At 41.5% G+C, this 18,355-nt stretch overlaps 1 protein-coding gene across 3 annotated transcripts in view; it reads left to right on the forward strand.

Moving 5' to 3' along the window:
* unc5db (unc-5 netrin receptor Db) overlaps nucleotides 1–18,355 on the forward strand; it is a 328,306-nt gene that overhangs the window by 234,371 nt on the left and 75,580 nt on the right. For 2 of the 3 annotated variants that reach the window (XM_085787638.1, XM_085787640.1), the window contains exons 7-8: nucleotides 13,560–13,724; nucleotides 17,839–17,871. In XM_085787638.1, the coding sequence (XP_085643764.1) occupies nucleotides 13,560–13,724; nucleotides 17,839–17,871 (198 nt within the window). The remainder of the gene's footprint in view (nucleotides 1–13,559; nucleotides 13,725–17,838; nucleotides 17,872–18,355) is intronic. The other variant, XM_085787639.1, reaches the window with a different exon arrangement.

Consider the following 18,355-nt stretch of genomic DNA (forward strand, 5'->3'; position numbering starts at 1 on the left):
AAAAAAAAAAAAAACTTTCAGACCTTTGCTGTGGTCTGCTGCATCTGGTTTGCTTTATAGAGTCCCCTGTGGTAGACTGAAGTGAGTGGACAGGGTTTAGCAGGGGCGTCACTAGGTTTTAAGGACAGGGGGGGCTTAGCCCCCAGTAGATGCACAGGATGTGAGCAAATGTAGTGCGCAAGCACGAACTTTTACAATGGCCCAGAAAAAACACAATATTTAGAATTTAGAGTACATTTAGAGTATTGAATCATGGGCTAGTTGAATCTAAGAATTCAACTACTTTTGAATTTTACTGTGTAAAAGTAGATGCTAAAAAAAGTGAACCTGAGTAATTTTGTATGTCCAGGTGGACTGGAAAACTAATTATATTTCACTAGTAGCCTGTGTCATAATGGTTATACACTCCATCCAAATACAGCTGTTTTTGGCTCATTTTGATTTCGCCCAGACCTCCTCACATTTTCAAATAAGACCAGACAACAGAAATGAAGTGCGACTCCAACTGGAGCAGATATTTATGGTAAAGAGTGCACATTTCACCCTAGAAACCCCTTCATCTTCTACACAACCAGGACCTCCACAAGAAATTTCAGATTTTTTCTGAGCTGAAATAGACATTGGGGGGTTGTGCAAATGACTGACCCTGAGAATCATTTTAATTTGAATATTCTGCTTTTATTAGTAGTTTTATTTGGACTAGGTTTAAAAATATATATATTACCTAGCCTATATTGTTACCATGCTGTTTTTATATATTCCTGTGTCTTACCTGATCTTCTGCATCTTCAGGGCATGTCTCAGTCTGGCCTCTCCATACAGCATTTCTCTCCCTGTCTGTCTGTGCTGCCTGCAGTGGCACCAGATATCATTAGTATTTTAAATTAATCCATTAAATAATCTGTTTTTACTGCTAAATGTTATTTTCCTTAACACAGCCAAGCTATAAAGTACCAGATGCATGTTACAGTAACACATTACACACATACACAGCACACACACACACACACACACACACACACACACACACGGCGCATGAGACAGACAGAGAGAGAGAGAGAGAGAGAGAGAGAGAGAGAGAGAGAGAGGAACACACACAAGAGTGTTCAGGATCCCCGTTTAAAAGTTTTCCCCACTAGAATCTAGCCGAACTTTGGAGCATTATTTAGCCCGTTTCCTGACAAGCTATCATGCCATGGTTGGTACCAACAGAAGCCTAGCATCTCCTGGTTTCATATAATATCTGTATCTTCGCTCTAGCTTTAAAACTGATCCGTTTACAACGCGATTAATATTTCACATGAATTCAAATTTTATCGCGGCCATTTTTGACAACACTGCTATTTAGAGATGTAGTAGCTTACTGTCTGATGCCTGCTAGTCCTCTTTTAGCTACAGGTGGACTGACTCTCCCTCTGTTGACATCAGAGCTCCTGCAGCCCGTCACTGCAGGCTCGGAGCGGAGCTTCAAACAAGCCGCCACTACATGGGCGCAACCAACTCACAGCTGGGAGGGGGGTGGTCACACACTCAACAAACTAATTAAATTAAACAAATCAGAAATAACAAGAGACAAATGCGGTGACAGCTGGGGTTCTTAAAAGGAGAATATATGTCACATATATATATAAAAAAAGTCACATAATAAAAGAACACCAAATTATTTGGGGGGGGCTTAAGAATATTTTAGGGGGGCTTCAGCCCCCCTAAAATAGGCCTAATGACGCCACTGGGGTTTAGAAACACACTCCTGTGGGTGTGAGGACTCACTGGTCACGCTGTGTGTCAACCCAAACATTATATTTTATACAGTCACACACACTATTGTATTCTGCAGGCACTAGTACACTTTTAGACATACACAGCAACAACAGCTGCCTGCCCGATGCATCTGTTGATGATGAGGAAAAACGATGATATTATGTGTAAAAGTATTAATTGCCTCTCAGAAGGTGTTGCAGCACTGACACACACACACAGAGCAGGACCAGAGAGATTTTCCAGACTTACTGTAATGCGTCAGCTGGTGTTTTAGAGGAAAACCCTGATCTTAGCTCTCCCACTTTTGTCAGTGAACACCAAAGTTAATTTAATAAACGTCCTGTGCTTGAGATGAACAAGCGGAGAGACCAGCGTTGCATTTCCTCATTTCAAAACAGAACATGTGGGACTTCTGCTGTAGAGCTCCCGTCCTCCTCATGGAAGACTCACTCTGTCGTCTTCCTGTGCCTTGTTGTTTTTGCAGAGTTTTGCAGCTACAGTATAACTCACTTTCTGCTTTTGCTTATTGTGAAGTGCTTCTTCACTTCAAACGTTTTAGGTTGGACTGATTTCTCCACGTACTGTAGCCTACACCATGTTTTAAAATACTGGATCCATGCAATAATTGCGTGACACAACAAATCCATTATAACTTTTTTTTTTTTCAACTTATTTTTGCAGCCTGACATGAAATTCAATAAACCCTCTGTGATAAATCTGGACATTGATTAGTACGGTGGCCCGCCATTGCTGCAAATAAAAAAATAAAAAAAACACGCTGCAAATAAAAAGAAACGCTGCAATGCAAATAAAAAAGGAATGACACAAAAAAAAAACAATGATGCAAATAAAAAAGCCACGATTTTTTTTTTATTTGCAGCAATGGCGGGTCTCGGCCACCATAGATTAAACCCAATCCAAGGCTCTCTAAAAGCGGTAAAAAGGCTGTAGTGTTTTTGCCAGAAGGAAGACTGCATTTCCCATGAGCTCTAGCGTGTATTGTCGTAAAGATGCCTATCTGGCTCGCACGTGCCGTCTCCGGTCTGAATGCCGTAAATCTTGTGGACCGACCCGACCACTGCTTCCTGAAGGTAAAGAGTTCCACTATTTAGAAATAGCTTAGCTTCCCACCAATGGCCTCATTTGCTATAGGTCACACAGAGACTTTTGCATATCCAAGTAAAAGTTCTTTGTATTTGCGTTAAGCTTTGAATCATCCCAGGAGAAAGGAGGCCTCCATGGTTGTAGAAAGGAAAAAGGTTTGGATTCATCAGTACTCTAACTAGAAATGACCGTCCACCCAATCTCAGTGACCGGACAAGAACAGGCTTCTATCCAGCACTCGCTGTAAAAGAGCTTCAGAAGTCTCCTGCAGAGATGAGAGGAGCTGTTGGAAGAATGACTATCCCAGCAGTCAGCAGCACTCCATCATGTCAGGGACGGGCCGTTGCTCATCAGTTGCCCATTACGGCTCCTCTGTTGCAGCACTGTGTTGCAGCAGTGCTTCTCAGTTGCCTCGGGACAAGTCTCTGATGGTCTTTGAGTGGTCAGGACTTAAACCCCACAGAACATCTGAAGAGAGACGTGATAAATGGAAGTCGACAGTCTTTCAATCCAATCTGACGCAGTTTGAAAGGATCTGTCAGGATGAATAGGCTAAAGTACTCAAGGGGATTCAAAGCTGTAATTGTTGTTTTACAAAGTAGTCAATTACTGGCTGAACTTTTGTAAATGAGAGATTTCAGTTTGGTAAATTAGCAAATATGAGATATTTTAAGTCTTAAGTGATTTTTTGGGTAAAAAAAAGAAGCTTTTACCCATTTCTGCAGCACAGGTCTGGAACAAGATCCAACAGTTGGAGCTGAAGCTGTTAAGTCTCACCTATATATTTAAATGTGTGCTTTGTCGTCCCTATAACTAGGGATGTCCCGATCCGATCACGTGATCGGAAATCGGGGTCGATCACGTGGTTTCAGACTCGATCGGAATCGGACGTTACATCCCGATCAGGAATCGGATATATTACATATCTACATGTCAGGGTTTTCCTATCTGTCTAAAGCGAAGACGGGCCGCATGGGGGGCGTTCAGATGTATTACTTTTACTGTAGACGTTCGTCATGTGCGCTCATTACCCAAAGCGACGCGCATTCGGTGCAGCGTGCTTGTGTTTTGTGCATGGTCTGTGGCGCACAGCTCCACGGTGTGTGTGTGTGGCTGCGTCGTCGCGGACAAGTAACGATATGAAATGACGGCGCTTGCGAGAGTGTGAGAGACGATCGTGTCACCGTGTCAGCTCACTGTTTGTTTGTGTGTGTGTGGCTGCGTTGTTTCACTGCTGACTTCCAAGCAGCTTGTTGTTGATGTTTGAGCGCTACACACACCTGCAGCAACAACAGTCACTGCAGCTTCTACTGAGAGCGAGTCCGACGTAACGCACGTGAGACCGACACACGGACCGACCGCGCAGATGTCGCGGACATTGTTAAACTTCTCATACTGTTGAAAAAAAAACTACCATTGTGTTGCGTGATGGCAGATACAGAACCAGGTATTTATTTAAAGTTAGAGAGGGAGAAGGAACAAGGTGAGCTGGGTGAGGGAGGGAGGGAGGGAGGGAGGGAGAAGGAGCGGAGTGAGTGAGGGAGGGAGAAGGAGCGAGGTGAGGGAGGGGGGGGCAGACAGGCAGGAGAGGGTGGGATCAGGGGAGAGAGGCTGGTGATTGAGAAAGACATGATAAGCTATTTTATTTTTGACCAAATGTTCTTGTTGTTGACTTATGGATAACGGCATTAATATTATACTGTGGAGCTACTGTGCTAATATACATTGAGAGTTTGATATCATGGCATGTCTTACAATACTGCAATAAATGTCATGGGTATGAGACATGAGTATTATTGTGAGATTGTGATATTGTTACATCCCTAGTAGAGCACAAAGAACAGAAAAATAGTGGGATGATACAGTTGATCTACATTAAAAACTTTACTGCATTGCCAAAGTATCGGATCGGGACTCGGTATCGGCAGATACTCAAAATCAAATGACTCGGACTCGGACTCGGGGGCAAAAAAATGTGATCGGGACATCCCTACCTATAACCTTCTTTTACTGTGAGAATATTATCTGCTTGTGAAAACCACTGACATGTGCTCAAGCACCGCAGATAAAAATAAGTTCAAGTGTAGTGTTTCCCCAGATTTTAGTGTGAGGAGACAAATAACATGTTGGCCTGGAAGGTGCCAGACTCGTATCTGAAACCACGCGGGGGTGGGGGTGGGGGGTCGAGACAGAGGAGATGATGTGCCTGTAAAAATTGAACTCGTAGGAGATAAATGGTAAATTTAGCAGCTTGTTTTGCACGTTGTTTAATTGATGGGGTGATTTTTAGTGTGAACGCACTCAAGCCTTCATGCCTATCTGTATTTTCAAGTTGTGAACTGAACATAATGTCAAAAGGTGTAGAGCTCGTCTATGTGTCTTGTCACCTCTGTGTGGCTGTTGGGCCCATGTAGACCTGTTAGTCCCAACACTTCCTGGATACACACCGTCATTCTCCCCCTGTTATCGTCTTTTTCACAAAGAGCTGGGAGTAGCAGGGGTTCAGAAGTTGGTGGGATCATCCAATGAGCCCACCATGTCCCTATCTGGTCATTTTGAGAGGCTTCAGGCTGCCGGGGCACAGGCGTGGTCAGACAGTCAGGTCCAGTTTAATGACAGCAGGAAGCTGAGCAAGAATGAGAGAGATGTGAAAGTGGCACAAAAGTGGAGAGATGCTGATGCAACATCTATATGAATCATTTACTGATACAGGTGCAGCTATAAATTAGAACATCATGGAAAAGTTGATTTATTTCAGTAGTTCAAATAGTGAAATTGTGAAACTCATATACACACAGACATATTTCATATCTTTATTTCTTTATATTGTAATGATTATAGCTTACATTTAATGAAAACCCCAAATTCAGTAAATCAAAGAGTTAGAATAAAGTGAAAAAGCTTACCATAACCTACTGTATGATGTCACACTCTAATCAGCTAATGGACTCCAAACACCTGCAAAGCTTTCCTGAGCCTTTAAATGGTCTCTTGTACTTTATTGAGATGTATTTGTACAGTAAAGACAACTCACTTCCCTTATTCTCCTATCTGGCCCCAGCTCTTTCTTCAAAAGATAAATCCTGTGATTTGTGAGTTTAATATCATTAGAAATTCACCCTCACATAGATCTTTGTTAAGCGTTACTGCTAGTTTCCCTCTAGATGTGTCCTTTGCCATCACAAACTTTATCCACATGTGTGCAGCTGCGAGGGAGAGTTCACATTGTTTTGTGTTCGCACTGCCTTGTGGATCAACAGTGGCCGTTAGCAGCACACTAATAAAATAGCAGGGGTGCTGACTTTAATGATGTGACTTTCATGTCTTGAGTTAATGTATAGCCACGTAATGCACCTTGCTGCCAGCTATTTTATCCCACTGACCTACAGTCAGTGGCAATAAGGTGCTAAAAATGTAGCAAAGTATCAGTGGCAGGAAAGAAGAAGACGGTGACGTACTAACATGGAGATCAAAAGCTGTGACATTGCAAATATTTTTTATCATCATATTTATATTTCCATATGTTGAAAATATGTAACATATAAACCCAAGCATATACATCGTAAGTCATTTGTTTTTGGCTTGATTACAACAGGGACAAGGGAATCTAGCCTGGTCCTGACCAGTCTCTTTCACTTTACTTCATAATATGCAAAGAGACTGACACTCTCCATTGAGAAACATTCACTTTCCTGTTAGGTGGATACTCTGTTAGAGCCTTTACCCAATCACTACTGTGTTTTCATGATTTATGTCATGCACGGGAATGCAATGAACGACATCCCATCGTTGCAATGAGCAGCAAAGCAAAAGTGTGTGCTAGATCAGATGTCTGTCAACGACAGCAGTGTTGCCACAGCAGGACATCCATCTCTGCCATCATTACCGAACCTCCAACTTTGCGCCAGTATTGGGCACATTACTTTGACAAAGTAATTAGTTATAGTTACTAGTTACGTTCCTCAAAATGTAACTGAGTTAGTAATCGAGTTACTACATGACAAAAGTAATTTATTACAAGGAAAGTTGCGTTGCTTTTTAATAATGCTAAAAAAATGCTCAAATATCTCAAATCAGCCTATTTGGACTTCCCTCCCCCTGTTTACTACTGCACTAACCGACTCACTCAGTATTCCTCCACACAGGCAGGCTCAGCGACGCGCTGTATCACTCCGCCTATCAGTTGTTTAGATCAGCATGTGGAAGAGGCGGAGTGATACAGCGCGTCGCAAGGCCTGCGTGTGTGGAGGAATACTGAGTGAGTCGGTTAGTTCCAGATAAACAGCTTTTTCCAAGCAGTTGATGAACTGAAAAAAGAAAGTACACAACAAAAACTACACTTAAACAGGTGTATTATTTTCTGATGGGACTTCTTGAGTCAAGTAACGGCCAAAAAACGCATTTTACTGTCATAACAGCGTTGTAACAGGGGAAACTGTAACTTTTTTGATTGCCCCTTACTGAAAAAAGTAGTGTGTTTATTTTACAAACTGTTATTCCCATCACTGCTTAGCGCATAACCTCAACATCATTGTTTTCAGCCACTCCCTCTGTGCGTTGGTTGGCCAGTAGATTCTCTGCAGGAAAAGAAAGAATTTCATCCCCAGGCGGAGAACTGAAGAGAAATAAAAATTGACGGAAGTATTAGGTGGGTGGAGCCAGGCTTAGGGATATTAGGTATGAATGTAGAAAAAGCTCAGATTCCAACCCCGGCAGTGGTCAGAACTATATAGAATGGGCTCCATCGACGACTCTACTACAAAATATAGTTCAACCTCCCAGTGCCATGTATCTGTGGCACAGAAAGTGACACTGTCAACCTGGATTTCTGTGCAGGAAAAACCTCTGACGGGGACAACGATCAATAGCGGTGACTCAGCTTTGGCTTTTCAAGGTGTCTGGCTTTCAAAAGTCATTTTCTGACTGGACGTCTGAAACAAAACATTTCAGACATCACATTTCCAGACACTGATTGATGTGTGGATATTGAAGTTTTCAACCGGCTTCCTCTCGCTGCCAGTTAAAGCTGTCAACCTTTTAATGTAGCTTTAAACATGGGAGGGAGCCGGGGGGTTATTTTAGCAGCGTGGACATGGAAAAAATAATAATAATGAAGTGCAAAAAAGAAGAGGAATAAGAATTTCCATTACCTGAGCAGGGATAAAAAGACAGACCTGTAGCATCACAACAGCCTGGTATAGTCTCACAGAGAGAGGAGCGCGTGTCGCCGGGTTATCAAGGTTGAGCCGTGTACTTGTGGGAGGAAGGAGACGCAGACGGAAGCGAAGCGTAGGACGCGTCAACCCCGGCTGTCTGGGCCGCTGACTGACTGACGAGCCGGTCCGGTTCTGACAGGTCAGCCTAAGGCATCAGCTTAATGATGGTCTGAGTGGAAATAGAGCACACAGGATGGAGGAGGTCAGAGGTCACACCAGGACAAGGCTGATCGCCACTTAGCAAGACACAGCAAAGAAAGGAGAGAATATTCATAGACGGCTGTAGACGGTGAAGAGCTGTGATCAGTCAGCACAAACTGTGACAATGACATCTGCACCTAATTAGGTATCAGTTAAGTGATATCTCAGTCTGCCTCATTTCTCCCCTCGTCTGTGGTGGTTGGAGGGACACAAACATGAACATTTTTGGGAGATTATGGGAGATTACATTTTAAATTGGAAAATATGAATTTTACTATTAAAAACAGAACTACCATATAAATAAAAGATACACATCCACATGCTGACTTTATGACACTTCTCTCTTCACCATGTACAGTGGCATGCAAAAGTTGGGAACCCCTGGTCAAAATTTATGTTAGGCAAGTGGAAGATGAAATCTGCCCTACAAAGGCAAAGTGCAGTATCTGTAAAAAATGCCAAACTGAGAAAAATAGCTTTTTGTGTTTTTCATTGTCAGGTTTAAGCATCAAATTATGAATAACTACCGAGTCTATAATTGATTAGATAAAGGTGGACTGAATGAATTAATGTAGTTTGCCTTTCTGACCAATTTTGACCGTTTTATGGCAGATACTGCACTTTTGCCTTGGTTTTGGTGCAGATACTGCACTTTGTCTTGGTTTTGGTGCAGATACTGCACTTTGCCTTGGTTTTGGTGCAGATACTGTACTTTGCCTTGGTTTTGGTGCAGATACTGCACTTTGCCTTGGTTTTACTCCAATGGAATTATAGAGTATAGAATGTAGGGAGTACCTACAGTACAGTGTTTGCAGATACTGCACTTTGCCTTGGTTTCACAGTGCTTTTTTGGATGGACAGCAAAATAAAAAGCCCAATAACTCTGGGAATTTTAGCAGTACCAAATCAAATTCTACCAGATTGAAGAGAATATGCCACACTTTTGATTGGTCAAAAAAAAGAAGAAAAGAAAATACTGCACATTGCCTTTGTAGGGCAGAAATGATCTCCAAAAGGCATAAAGTTACAGATGACACATTCCCTTCAAACAGTGTATGTTTTTTTTATTTTTCATATTTTACATTTTCAGAATGACAGAAATGGAAAAAGACCCACAGCAAAGGTTTGGCCACCTTGTGTACTAGTTAGTAGCTAGTACCCCCCCCTTTGGAAACTATCACAGTGTGTAAATAGTAAATATCTTGTCTGATACCTTGGTCAGTTATCTGAGAGCTCAAGTCTCCTGGGTTTCCCATTCTTTTGCAGGCTGCTGCTTTGTTTCCCTTTTTCACTCTCAACTTATAGAAAACAAAAATAATACACTGATGTTGCTTAAAATATTGCAAAAGAGTGTTTCATGTTTAACTTTCTGCCTTTTGGAGATCATTTCATCTTCCACTTGCTGAACTGTTCACATTAACAGAAATGTTGACCAGGGGTGCCCAAACCTTTGCATAGCTCCTCACAGATAAACAACCGTCAAATGGTAAACACACCTTTCCTCGCAAGGAACCGTGCATGTTGTTTTCCTTTGGTCTCCATCCTCTCTCTCTTTTGTGTGACAAAATAATTCTGTTTGAATTAACTGAAGTACAGGAGTCTTGCTGTGACCCTGAAATAACTGTGTCACCCTGTACACTGCAAAAATACATTAGCTATTGTTAATAGTACAGTGAGATTTCTGCTTCTTCTACAAAGTTTTAGGAAATAATCTGGCTTTACTTAAATGTTGAAATGTATGACCTCTATTTAACCTTTGTGGTTTGGTCTTAATAGCAAAATGTTGTATAAAATAACTCTAACTAACTTAAACAACCAGAGAGCTGTACAATAAAATACAAAAAAACAAAGGTAGGGAACAGCAAATGAAAAGAAAGGAAACTACAGGAATTACCCAATCACTCTTTCCCCTTCACTTAGAAATGCATACAGATATAGATACAGATGAGTGAAGAATTTATACAAGATGACTTTCATGTGCAGCATCCCGACAAAACGTCCCAGAAAAAAGCCTCTTTACTCCTCCTCCTGACCCAGTTTGGCCCTTGAGATCATAAAGATAAAACAGTCAATTATGTTTCCTCAGTGGGCTCTGAGGACAGACCTGTCACTGCAAGGTCTGAGTCAGGTATCTGACAGGCATGCAGTCCTACAGCATCGGTATCAGTCTGTTTGGAAATGTTGAATATACATGCTTATTGACTAACTATCTGTTGACACTTTATATAACAGATAAGGTTGTTTTTGGAGTTTTAAAATCCCCAGAAGAAAGAAACTGGTAGAAGTTAAAGGGATAGTTCATCCAAAATTGAAATTCCACTCATTATCTACTCACCCTCATGTTGACTAAGGGCTGGGAGAAGTTTCAGAGTCCTCCGTGGCTTCTCTGAGTTACAGGGGGTCTCGGCGTAGCAGTGCATGTCCATATAACGGTTGCAAATGGATACCAACTGTCTTCGTAACAAAAAGACACACCAAAAAACATCCAAATTCGTCAAATTTGGACGAACCGGGAAGAGGAGCTTCGAAAAGCTTCCGCTACAAAACAAGCTTGAAATATTTTTCGGGACAATTTTGCATTTCGGGGCTTCAATACAAGACGGACATTACATACGAGCAGCATGGAGGTATTTGGATGTTTTTTGGTGTGTCTTTTTGTTACGAAGACAGTTGGTATCCATTTGCAACCGTTATATGGACATGCACTGCTACGCCGAGACCCCCTGTAACTCAGAGAAGCCACGGAGGACTCTGAAACTTCTCCCAGCCCTTAGTCGACATGAGGGTGAGTAGATAGAGTGAAATTTCAATTTTGGGTGAACTATCCCTTTAAGACAAAAACTTAATGTCTGCCTTGGCTGCCAGGATGCCACCAAAACAAATTAATGAGGATCTGGTGACTGGCCAATTTAAGAAAATCAGACATGGAGAAGAAAGTGAGCAGCAAAAAAAAAAAAAAAAAACAACATCATGATGAAGTTGGTGTTATGAAAAGTGTCCAGAGTGTATTGAAAGTGATGCAGAGTTTTCACCATCATTACAGTTTGCCAGACTCTATCTATTGTGAAGCGGTAAGGCAGATGAGCTCATTCAACAGAATCAGAGCAACAAGTCATAGGGGAAGTAATATGCATCCACTCGCCAGCGCCATAAGTGAAGCGATCAAACTTCAGAAGCACTCAGCATTCTCTCCACAACATAAACACATCGTTTGCATTTCAAGTAGCTGAGAAGAAACCACAAAAAAAAAGAAAAAAAAAATGCAGAGCGTAGGTAGCGCCTGTGGAACATCACAAAGGAAAATTACCTCCTCCGCCGCCCACAACACTGTATTACCGCTGCCAAAAAATCTTCAGGCGCCATATGGTCTCCCAATATTTGTTAAGCTAAGCATGATGAGCTCTTCCTTGATCAGATGACGGAGCACGGTGGAAGAATCCCAGCTATTAGCATGCACCAAGCTGTCTTGGTTTCATAGCCTTGCATCAAAACACATTATAGAAACAGGCCTGGGGGTTAATGGGGAGAAAATGTCTCTCAAAAGCTGTACCAGCACATCAACAACACGTCACCCTGTGTATTGTATCTCATACTGAATATGTGTGTGTGTATGTGTGTGTGTGTCCACTAAGGAAATTCTTGAATGCTGAAAGTGTGTAAATATAGAACCTGACTGAAAGTGGAGACGGTGTGTGAGTGTGATGGATGACTGTACCTGTCCTCTGTCTTCACTGTCCCTTCTGCATTGAAAATCTACATGTGAGTCTGTTAGGCTATAAGCTGAATACACATGCTGCGTTCAAAACAACTCGGAAAGTCGGAAAAAAACGAGCTCTGAGTTGTAAAAAAATGAATTTAACGGTGTCAAACTCAGAAATTAGAGGTCGGAAACTCGGGTATCATTTCAGAGCTCCAACTTTCCGACTTGACGTCACAACAACATCAAAACATGGCAGCCCTCGTCTTAAATGGTTAGAATTTAAACATTTGAAGTTATTTGTTGAGGTTTTAATGCATACTTTTTGTGTATTATTGCAGTATATGAAATACGTTTATATTAAGCTGTGATTGTTGTATTGTGTGAAATTGTGGTCCTCGTATGAAATGGAAATAACGTTTATCAAGGATATAATGTTATACAGTATGTGCACTCCTCTGCGGCGTCCCCTCTCCTCTTCATTTGCCTCCAAAACAAACATCATTTACTGCTGCATATATTTTTCGTATTCAGCGATGAGCCACAATATGCTAAACTTCCTTTGAGTATCCATGTTTTTTCTCTTTCGAGTTTCTGCAGCGTGAATGCAATGATATCTGAAGTCGAAAATTTCCAAGTTGGGAATACCGACCTCCGAGATGTTTTGAACGCAGCAACAGACTCTAAGATCTTCATCTAGGTTATGCAAGGTTCCACAGAGACATTCTGCTCTTGCTCAGTCCGCCTTTTCTTTAAAGGCCATTAAAGAATAGAAGCAGCTCCTCATTGACTTAAAAAATATTCTTGTCCATTTGTGTATGATTCTAGCCCTGTCCTATTTTGTATTCTGTTTGTGCTTTTTTGTTGTTGTTCTTTTTTTGTTTTTGTCAATTGATGTTTTGTTGAAGTTTAGGTATAGCACATGCATTCTACACTGGCACTTTGTATAATTTATGTCATATTTTAACTTTCATACACAATTATACTATACAATACTGTTCTTCACTGCAATTTTGATGCTATTTGCACAAGTAATTAGTAAGTTCGGTAACACTTTTTAATAAAGAAAGAACACACTATTAAGCATTACTTAAGCATTAAATACTGAATTATTCATTTATTACACATGAATACTCATTAGTATGTAGTTTACAAACACAGTTAAAAATATTTTACTCATCACTGATAAGCACTAACTGTATTTATAAACTACACACTAACTGAATTCTTCATTCATAACGCATATATATATATGGTGTATTTTATGTTGTGATTGTGGGGATGCACAAATAAATGCATTCTGTGTATTTTATGGACTACAAATGGAAATTAGCTCTGTGCTAAATCTGACGCACTCATCTTTTCTTTTTTTTAGTGCATTGTCCCTAAATAAAATAAAATAAAATAAAATCAGGTTCGAAACCAGAAATAAAACGGTTAAAAAGACGATGTTCAACCCTTTAGTGTTTCCCCTGCCTCCAGTATTAGCATGGAGAAAAACAAACCAGCTATTAGCATGTATCTTAAAATGTGGAGTTTCTCTTAATCCACGTGTGTGTGTGTGTATCCTTGTGTTGCAGTCAACGGCGGCTGGGACGAGTGGAGCGAGTGGACCGTGTGCAGCAGCCAGTGCGACAGGCAGCGGAATCGTGAATGCAACTCCCCTGCACCAAGACACCGAGGAAAGATGTGCGAAGGGGACAGCGAGGCCACAGAGAACTGCACAGATGGACTGTGCACCCAGAGTAAGGCCTCTCTCCCTGCTGGGCAGCATCAGCATCAGCATCATCACTCTAGTCATTTTCCCTATCATTCTCATCATCACACTGTGTATACACTCATGGTAAGCTATCACAAGCATGTCTGGACAGGAGGTGTGTGTTGTGGAGGAATCACACTGTGGATTGACACAGATGCCCGGTGCATGAGAATGTCAGCACTCTTCCTCCTCCTCCTCCTCCTCCTCCTGCTGCTCACTTGACATATAGTGCGTCGTACTGAATGTGTCCCAGGGTGAGAAGTGCAGGCGCTCGCGACTGAATGATGCTTGAGGTTTGGAATGAAATGTCATTGCACTGTTTGGGTCATGCACATGCAATGACTTCAGAATTTGAATGCTTTACTTTCTGTTGTGACACAAGAATGAATGGCAGCAGCACAGGCCTGAGTCATGATCTGTCATATCACTGTTGTGATTGGAACTGTTCTCAAATCACAAGAAGTGCATTTTTTACATTTTTTTCTCCCCCAAATACAAACACTTGAATTCCTCATGATGATTGATTTCATTGTTTATTATATAATTATGTGTTAACATTTACCCTCATATTAGCCTGTATACAAGTTCAGCACACATATAGGCCTACATACTGTACATTTTTTTAAATTGAATTTTCTAATGCAACAACATACATCCATGAATATTTTTTTTAAGTTTTGTGAAAAAGTTTTTATTTATTAAGAAGAAGGGATCAGTATGACGTTATAACATGAAACATTTATTACCCTACAACACATTTTCATATTTTTATGGCATTCAAACTAATCAGGTTACAAGAGGAAACTACTTGTGGGATATTATTCTAGTTAACATGACATAGAATTATGTAAAAGCACATTATTCTAAATTAAGTCTGGTGGCGCAACCAGGAATGAAGCTTTATAGTTATACCAAAATCCCTAGAATGACATTTTTCCAAATGAATAACCGTAAAGACTCAAATAGACACAGAGTCTAATACAGACAGACTCCTCTCCCTTGTACTGGCCCTGGTCTGGCTACAGGTTTGAGCAAATAAAAGGTCTATTTTCTGTGCAAGTTCTTGTAAATGTACAAAACCTCTCAAAGCCACTAGATCGCCTGTTTGAGCAGTTTCTAAGCTGCTTCATTCAGACATACAATAGTTAGACAGCGCTGCATGAATCGCTCCTTTCCCCTCAGTGTTGTAGCATCTGTTATAACTTTTGTCAACATGAACTCGCTACACATCACTAAACTGCTTAGATTCTCCACAAATCATTCATTCAGTTCAGAGTAAAGGAACAAACCAGTCCTTTCTGAAGACTCCCGACCTTCGTTGAAGTCCAAATAGCATTCCATTCATTTAGAATTACCCAAACCAGGCCAAAAAAAGGAAGCCTGAGGCCCGATGAGAGTCATTTGTATTTATTTTCGACCGGAACCAGTGTGTCCAGTCGGGTTGGTCAGGCCGGCCTGGTCCACTGAGAACTCTAATCGGCACCGATTAAACTTCAATAAATGTGTTTCCTTGGGTCGGTCGTTGAAGTGGCACCAAAGGCTAGTGTTGTTAACTTCACTTCAGAAGTAACATTCGATTTTCCCATCTTTGCTGAGCAAAAGATTTGTGCGAAATGAACTAAAAGCCTTTCCCATATAGACACTTGTCTCAACAAGCCGCTTCAGTTCAGCAGTTGAAGCAAATAAAAGCTTTTATTTGAGAACTTACAGTGTTTCAATATAACAAGCAGGAGACAATTGAAGTGACTTTTGTGAGACTTTGTTGTTTGAAGCAAGTGGTTGAATTCTTTATAGTGTCTGTATCCAGTTTGCACTTTGTGCCCGGTCCCTGCACACTTGACTAACAGCTGGTTGCACATAGACCAGTGTTATTTCACCATGAGGACGGCTCATTGTGATGCAATCTAGGTTATAGCTGGTTGTCTTCCTCTCTACGGTAGGAAATAGGCATCTTAAAGGGGAACTATGCAAGATTTTTTTTACCTTAATTAAGCAGCTTCGGAGTAATTGTGATGGTTGAATGACTTGTTACAGAGAGAATGGAGGCTCTCTGCCTTCCACCTACAGTAGTATCTCTTGGCCAAAAATCAACCTTGCAAGATCAGCGCCTCCGACCCAGTGTCCTAGATCTCATCTGGCGAGAAACATGGACTGCTTTAAGGCACTATGAAACAAATATGCCCTATAATCTGTAATCTCTTAACGTTACCCACCTCGGTTGACCTCGGTAGCCGTGGATTGCCTTCTCGCCGGCTTCGTTGAAAACAACTGCACATGGCTGGGAGGAGGGTTAGCAGTGAGGTTTTACCACTGTGAGACTGAGCACTCTGAGGGCGCTTTCACACCTAATAGTCCGGACCAAGGTCCGGACTTAATTTTTTTTTTTTGTTACATTGTTTCCATATAGTCCAGTAAAGTTCGCTTTCACACTGCTATTATGACAGCGGACTAAAGGATCTACCGACGTCATGACGGATGAGCGTGCGTCTGACGTTAGCGCATAGAAAGTGCTCTGAAAAAAAAAAAAAAAATGTGTAAAAAGAAAAAATATAGCCTACTGCTGGAAAGCACGCTGTGGTTTGTAATCGCGGTGCAGAAGAGTGAGTTTAGAGCTGATGAAAGGAGAGAAAAAAAGAGGATTGTGCCGCGGCGAAATGCTCTCATTGATCAGAGTGGCAGCGATCAGCGATCAGCTGTTTTGTGTAGTGGAGGAGGACACACACGCTATGCGCACACACACTGCGATCCTCAGATGCGGCTGCATCTCTCCAGGTCACTTGTGTGTGAGTGTGAGAGAAATAAAAGCTCTGACTTGCTGGGGCAGACGTTGTTTGGTGTCACCCGCTGATCCGTCTTTTTCAGACTTTTTTCGGCGGAAAAAATATATATTCGGGTCATTATATAAAAAAATAGGCTTGCATGTATCGTTTGGGGATTTATATTAAACACTCTACTGTTTAATTCCGTGTAAACGTTTACAAGTGTAGCCTACACTGACACACCCATCCCTCTGACCAAATCTGGATATAATATGATCTCCTCCTCTCCCCAAGTGTTGCCGCCGGTTGCCGCGGCTCCTCTTTCCTTTTTTTCTGTTTATTTACTTTTTTCGGCACGAGCGCATCTGACGTTATTTCCTGTATTTGGTCTGATAGTTCGAACCTTCCAAAAAAATGCTTTCACACTACGCAGCAGCGGACCTTGGTCCAGGATAGTCCGGACCGAGACTACCTTCTGAGGCTGGACCAAAGACTCGGTCTTTAGTCCGGACCGTGGTCCGGTGGAGCTTTCACACCTGTCAATTTGATCCGAACTATCTGGAAAGTCCGAAAGTCCGGACCAAACGAGGTAGGTGTGAAAGCCCCCTGAATCTGTAGGGGGAACTCTGTAGAGGAAAAACGTTGTAATGTCTGATGGTAGTCAGTCATCTAATGGTATAAATGAGCCATAACTGGTTCATCATTACAAGTTGTAACTTGAGTCTCTTTGTGTGATAATTATAGGGAAGTATCATGTTATAACATGAAATTCATGTTGTTATAATGTGAGACCATCTTGTTAAAACAGAGTTTCACATTATAATACAACACTGATCCTTTTTTCTTTATCTGCCCTGACAGTGGTGCACCTGCTTTTTATTTTACAGACCATCAGTTAATACCTGGAGTTTCATTTGCTTTTCATCTCTACTAGAATGTGCCTGTGATGATAATGTGAGTCTCCATGATATATAGTTCATGTGGAGAAATTCTAAATATTCAAAGAGAAAAAAAATGTGTGAGGTCATGCCTCTGGAATAAATGAGACTTGTTTTTTTTTTTGGACTATAGTGTTCATAGATGATCAGCCCACTCCCTCCCCACCTTTATCTATGCTGATCTGGAGACAGTAATCAGTAACGACGGCTGCCCCGGCCGTTATCAGATACTGTACATGGTTGATGAGCGCAGTCAGCGGAGGAGCTCGCTACGCTCTGCTCAGGGTTTTTTTAAATTTCTTTTTTTATTTGAGACCACACTTGTTAGTCACTTCACATCGGCTCGGACTTTAATCACCACTTTCTCTCCTCTTTGTCTCATTCTATCTCTCTGTCTTTGCAGATCGAAAGCTGCTACATGACGTTAAACCTCAAAGTGAGTCTTCCTCTGTGAATTTCTTTCATCCTCAACTCCCGGTCCCCACCTGCCACTAATGTGTAATTCCCTGAATTCAGTCGGCAACAGAGATGACATGTTAGTGTTAAGTTAAAAGTGAACAGTCGTCTGCATTCTCTCACCACAGACTCTGGAAACAGAAACAACACAAATTACCCACAATTAGCTCACCTTGATCTGATCAGCTCCTGATTTAACCCAGCAAAAGTGCTCATTTGCATTCATGTCATTATCGAGTGGCCTTTAAATGACAGCCGTGACATCACAGCTGTGCGTCTACTTTGAAGCCAGGAGATATATTGGTTGTGACAAGTGAACATGTGCTATGTTGTGAAGGATTAATGGGTGGTAATCATTGCAAAACGAGCTAATTTGACCAATTTACAGCGCTGTCCTCCACGTTTCCTGTGGCGGCTTTCAATCACTCGCCGGAGTTAGCCCTGCTAAGTGACTGTCAGGTTGC

The sequence above is a fragment of the Trachurus japonicus genome, chromosome 9 (assembly GCF_045865225.1).
Source record: "Trachurus japonicus isolate A0001 chromosome 9, Traja_1.0".
Classification (NCBI taxonomy): domain Eukaryota; kingdom Metazoa; phylum Chordata; class Actinopteri; order Carangiformes; family Carangidae; genus Trachurus; species Trachurus japonicus.